Source organism: Electrophorus electricus, chromosome 5 (assembly GCF_013358815.1).
Source record: "Electrophorus electricus isolate fEleEle1 chromosome 5, fEleEle1.pri, whole genome shotgun sequence".
In the NCBI taxonomy this organism is placed as follows: Eukaryota; Metazoa; Chordata; class Actinopteri; order Gymnotiformes; family Gymnotidae; genus Electrophorus; species Electrophorus electricus.
This window is the reverse complement of record NC_049539.1, coordinates 26,886,662-26,893,242: the sequence shown is the minus strand read 5'-3', so window position 1 is coordinate 26,893,242 and position 6,581 is coordinate 26,886,662. Positions and strand designations below refer to the sequence as shown.

At 41.0% G+C, this 6,581-nt stretch overlaps 1 protein-coding gene across 1 annotated transcript in view; it reads right to left on the bottom strand.

The window, feature by feature from the left end:
* LOC118241308 (NACHT, LRR and PYD domains-containing protein 12-like) overlaps positions 1-6,581 on the bottom strand; it is a 152,013-nt gene that overhangs the window by 7,180 nt on the left and 138,252 nt on the right. Inside the window, exon 10 of the mRNA XM_035525960.1 lies at positions 1,889-2,062. Coding sequence (XP_035381853.1) covers positions 1,889-2,062 — 174 coding nt within the window. The remainder of the gene's footprint in view (positions 1-1,888; positions 2,063-6,581) is intronic.

Here is a 6,581-nt window from a genome sequence, read left to right as displayed (position 1 = left end):
GACCTACAACACACCCCACATCAGTGAGGACCTCACCTGGACCTACAACACACCCCACATCAGTGAGGACCTCACCTAGACCTACAACACACACACCGCATCAGTGAGGACCTCATCTGGACCTACGACACACCCCACATCAGTAAGGACCTCACCTGGACCTACAACACACCCCACATCAGTGAGGACCTCACCTGGACCTACGACACACCCCACTTCAGTGAGGACCTCAACTGGACCTACAACACACACCCCATCAGTGAGGACCTCATCTGGACCTACAACACACACAACACATCATTGAGGACCTCACCTGGACCTACAACACACACACCACATCAGTGAGGACCTCACCTGGACCCACAACACACACCCCACATCAGTGAGGACCTCACCTGGACCTACAACACACCCCACATCAGTGAGGACATCACTTGGTCCTACAACACACCCCACATCATTGAGGACCTCACCTGGACCTACAACACACACCACATCAGTGAAGACCTCACCTGGACCCACAACACATACACCACATCAGTGAAGACCTCACCTGGACCTACAACACACACCCCACATCAGTGAGGACCTCACCTGGACCTACAACACACCCCACATCAGTGAGGACATCACCTGGTCCTACAACACACCCCACATCAGTGAGGACATCACCTGGTCCTACAACACACACCACATCAGTGAGGACCTCACCTGGACATACAACATACACAATGCATCATTGAGGACCTCACCTGAACCTACAACACACACCCCACATCAGTGAGGACCTCAACTAGACCTACAACACACACCCCATCAGTGAGGACCTCATCTGGACCTACAACACACACAACACATCATTGAGGACCTCACCTGGACCTACAACACACACCACATCAGTGAAGACCTCACCTGGACCCACAACACATACACCACATCAGTGAGGACCTCACCTGGACCTACAACACACACCCCACATCAGTGAGGACCTCACCTGGACCTACAACAAACACCACATCATAAAGAAATCCCAACAGTATCTGCTGTGTCCTCTGTTTATGTACGATACACAGACCTGCAGGTAAACACTCTCCTGACATCAGAACTCTGAAAATGTTCAGCTCTTGTTCAGTTTTATTGACAACAGGAGGAAACGTGAAACTGAATCACATGAAAGACAAATCAAGAACAAGCCAGCCACAACAAGTACTGATATACACAACACACAATGCACCAAACTTCACAGAGAATAACATTATCCACCAAATAATGATCTGTGATTACAAATAACAATACAATAAACTACACACAACCACAATGTTTTCAAAAGGTATGAGATGTACGCAGACAACTGCATTAGCACGGCTATAATAACTACAATAACTATAATAACTACAATAACTATAATAACTACAATAACTAGAACTCTTGGAGTTGTATTCTCTCACTTTACGATCGCTACACACATGAACCGACTCGCTGTTACTGACACCCTGTGGTTCTTAAATTAATCACAACTAACCTCAAAAAATGGAACAGAGTTTATAAACTCCTGACAGAACAGCATCTGTACTTCCTGAGGAGGCTGAGGAAATGTAGCATGTCAACTAAAACTCAGCAGTTCCTACAGGAGAATGATGGAGAGTGAACTCACCAGCCACCACAGTATGAAATGGGAACTGCACTACTCAGGAATGGAAGACTCAGTTTTCAGTATTTTCTCATTCTCACGCTTTCATAAACACACACAGACACCAACACAGAAACACATAGGCACGCACACACACACACACACACACACACACACACACACACACACACACACACATATACACGTAAGCACACACAAACAAACCCACATACGCATGCACACACTAACGTTCCATACCTGAGAGTGTCCAGTCTGCAGTGGGGATCCTCCAGTCTAGCAGAGAGCAGCTTCACTCCTGACTCTCCTGGGTGGTTGTACGTCAGGTCTAGTTCTTTCAGGTGGGAGGGGTTTGACCTCAGAGCTGAAGCCAGAGAAGAACAGCCTTCCTCTGTGACTAAACAACCAGACAGTCTGCAGAAAGGAGGGAAACAGGTAGAGAGACAGAGAGTGAGATGCACTTCCAGAGCAGCCTGCATGGGGCAGCTAGAGAGGCTGCTAACTGTAGTTGGAGGTTCCTCCACTCTCATCTCTCTCTGGCGTCCTCCATGGCAGATGGTTTTATTCACTCCTCTCCAGATCGCTGCTGTCTGTGTTTATTTTAGCTCTTATTTTTATGCAGCCCTTCAGAACTCTAGTGCACTATTAACCTACATCAGAAGAACTCTAAAGCTGGACTTACACTGTGTGATTTCAGTGGTCTTATAAGACTGTTACATGTCAGACTGTATGAGATGATGCCAGTAAAATCTTGGCAGAATTCTACATCTGGCTGTGATAACAGGAGTAAAAACACTGTCACATTTCTGGACCTGTGACTCAGAGATAAAGTCTAAGAATCCTAAGCGATGCATACGTTTTTTGGAAGTTGCAAAGCTGATGCCAGACTTTCACAAGTGTTTTCCTCAAGATTACAGATAGCTAGACTGCAAGTAGATACAACAGACCTTACAATATACCCTACAGTAGATAGAACAGACCTTACAATATACACTACAGCAGATACAACAGATATCACAATATACACTACAGCAGATACAACAGATATCACAATATACACTACAGCAGATACAACAGATATCACAATATACCCTACAGCAGATACAACAGATATCACAATATACCCTACAGTAGATACAACAGATATCACAATATACCCTACAGTAGATACAACAGATATCACAATATACCCTACAGTAGATACAACAGATATCACAATATACCCTACAGTAGATACAACAGACATTACAATATACCCTACAGTAGATACAACAGACATTACAATATACCCTACAGTAAAAACAACAGATATCACAATGTACTCTACAGTAGATACAATATTACAATATACCCTACAGTAGATACAACAGATATCACAACATACTCCATAGTATATAGTATAGTGGAATTATTTTGTCATTATGGGAATATCTCTGAGAAATAGATATCCAAAATCAGCATATTGTAAATGAGTACATGAATTCCCCTAATGGTAGTATGACTTTAATATGGGATTATTAAACTTCCGCATGCTGTCTGGACAGCAGAGTCCCTCGCAGTCTTCAAACACAGACTGAAGACCCATCTGTTTGTGGAATATATAAATGACCACTGATCCTGCTCCTATGTTGACTAACTGAAACTCTAGTACTTCTTGTAGGGTGTTTATTACTCTGAGGATGACTGCTCCTATGTTGACTAACTCTAGTACTTATTGTTTACTACCCTGACTGCTCCTATGTTGACTAACTCTAGTACTTGTTTATTACTCTGATGTTGACTGCTCCTATGTTGACTAACTCTAGTACTTATTGTTTATTGCACTGATTGTCTGTTATAGAGCTTAAATGTATTTTGTACTTCTAGACATTAGCACTGATCCCTGTATTTCAACAGTATTCTAGTTCATTGGTATCTTGCACTCTAACCTACTTTACTGGCTAGGATCTGTTCTATGAGGAAATGACAAAGCACTTTTCTAAGTCGTTCTGGATAAGAGCATCTGCCAAATGCTGTAAAAGTAAATATAAATGTACTCTTATGTGGTCATGGAACTGTCTTGGCTTTATGGGACATTTCTGAGAAATAGATATCCAAAATCAACCTGAATGAAATGAGTACATGAATTCACCCAAAGGTATTATTATTTTAATAGGAGTTTATGAAAAATAGTAGAGTGAAATCTGTCCAAACTTACTCTGCTGATACTCTGCAAATTCAGTCTATACAAAATGAGTGCATTATTTTGCCTAAAGGTAGTTTGACTTTAATATGGATTTATGAAGACATTGTACAGTGAGTGTCCAAACTTACTCTGCTAATAGTCAAGGCCTTCTACTCACATGTGGTAGTGGAACTGTTTTTGCATTTTGTTAAAATTCAGAAAAATATGTAAAACTTCAATATAGATTTATTAATGATCTGGTGATGGCCAAGGGCCACCATTCAACTGGCAGTGGAATATTTCAGCCCTGGAGTTCCCCTGCCCTGCACATTTGCCACATTTCACTAGTGATAACCTCTGTTTCAGCTGGCAGTCAAGATCTATAATAACCTTCTGAGAAACATTATGTAGAAAAAGCATTTTCCACAATGCTTATTAAGCTGTGTAAATTTATTACCAATTGTGTTTAATCTAATTACGCAATTAAACTAGTTCAATCAAGTAAACTGTATTTTGTACTTTTAAATGTAGTAAACGTGCATGTCCATCAAAGCTCTTAAAAATACGCAAATCTGTTTCTTTGCTTAGGAAGAGTTAGATTGCGGTGAGCAGCGAAATACCGTAAAATCGCGCATATAGCCGCAATGAATTTAAACCGCGGATGACTTGACCGTGAATCGCTAAAGCGCGGATAGCGTGATCGCGGTTGTAACCTAGTGACCACCTGTAACCTAGTAACCACCTGTAACCTAGCTACAAGGTTTAAATGTGTTTAAACTGATGTAGGGGACCTGACTGATTAATACACAGCTGTACTTCATGAACACCAGATGTTATAAATCACATCCCCGTCAAATCTCCCGTCACACCCTCACCCTCCTCCCTCCTGCTCTCAGCTACGGGAAGATCTAACCGCATTTCTCCTAAAGACTGTAACTTGATTGTTGCAAAGACAAGAAGTCCAATCTTGCTTATTGACGGTTTGGTCAAATTGTTGAGACTGTTAGCTGGTTAGATATGTGTGCTGAACAGTAAACAACTAAACAAATCAACATAGCTAGACTTTCTTTGCTAACATTACCTAGTTAGCTGTTAGCCATGAATGACGATCAGAGATTCAGTGAAAAACTCATACAGGCTTTGTCTGTCTGTCTTAGTCCATCTACTTTTACTTTTTGTCTGTCCCTTTCTGGAATTTTCCTTTTCTCTTGGAAATCACCATAGCAGCAAATATCCTCCAATTCCAGTTTGAGATTTTCTGTCATTTTCATGATCCACTACAGTTCTCTTCACCTCAGTAAGTTAAAACAGCTCCTCTGTTGCTAATGGCCACTGGAATGACGTCATTCAATATTCTGCTGCCCCGGCCGTCCTCCCACATATGTGATTGGATAAAATTACTGTCACTCAAATTGAGAAACTTGTCTCTCATGTTCCTGTTACTGCTAGATACAAGTGCTTCTGGGATATTCATGTTATTACTACCTTTTTTTTTTTTTTTTTTTCAAATGGTACAATTTAAAACATTTGTGGAGTGTTTTTATTGTACCTTCTGACATTGTTTAATAGGTCAACATCGACTTCCTAAAAACACAAGGGCAACAATCACAAGGTTATTACTGTATTTCTAGACCAAACTGTTTTCTGCTGTTTCGTGTGCTCCCAGTTTTAGTTGAGAAAAATATTAGGAATATTATCTTCACTACATATAATGGTGTTATACTGTTTCTGACCATTCTGGTGCCCTACACACACCCAAACACACCCTGCTGCTACCACACTACAGTTACAGTGAAACTACAAACACTCCATAACTGCAGCCTGATAAGATTTAATAGACAGACTGAACACAGGCATGCTAATAGAACACAGATTTGTACCTTCAGTTTCCAGAGTTGGCTCTGTCCTAGAACAACTCCCCCAGGTCATTGTGCCAGTGTTGGGTAGTGTAGTCTATTGTGTGGCTGTGTGTATCAACATAAAATATTGTGGGTGTAGAAGATTACTGTACAATCACTGAGTGGATTTGAACTTGTTACATCTACTACTGTATTTTCTTTTGCCTCTTCTGGTTTATGTTTAATGAAGACAGGTTTGGGGTGGAGCATGTGTTGGGTTTGGCTTTTATTCTGGCTTATACTCCCCATAGAGACAGATGGCATGTTTGTAGATCTCTATTCCTTTTTTGTAATAATGGTTTGTGCTCAGAATAAAGTGTCTGTTGTGGTCTCTCCACCTACACTGGCACATAACAGAGATGTATAAAGGTTGGTATCTCTCTCTAATCATCTGCAGCTGAAATAACCACCAACTGAAGATGGCTGCCTCCAACACTCCTTTACCATTTATCAAACACTGTAAGATAAAACTGATGATTTTCTTCATAATTTGTGAACCCTAAAGATGGCCATGTTACTATATTGTGTGGGATGTAGCCTGGACACATATTAATGTGCAACATATTAAAACTGTAGAATAACCATTGTATTAGAGTGTTGCTATGAACAATGCATTAAATAAGAGTTTTACATATTTTTTCCTTTTTTTTTTTTAACAGAACAGTGCCTTGACTCTCCCACTATTTGTATTTTATATCTTTTCCCTGCAAAACACCTTCACTATTGTTTTTGAACTTCTGAGCCCTCCAGACATCTTGTGGTTTTAAGTATTTTCTGTGGTCAGTGTTTGTTCTCCTGTATGGAGGAAGCAGAAAGACAAGGAGCACAGCAAGGGGTCCAGTGAGGAGCACATTCTATCAGTGGTGGTCAC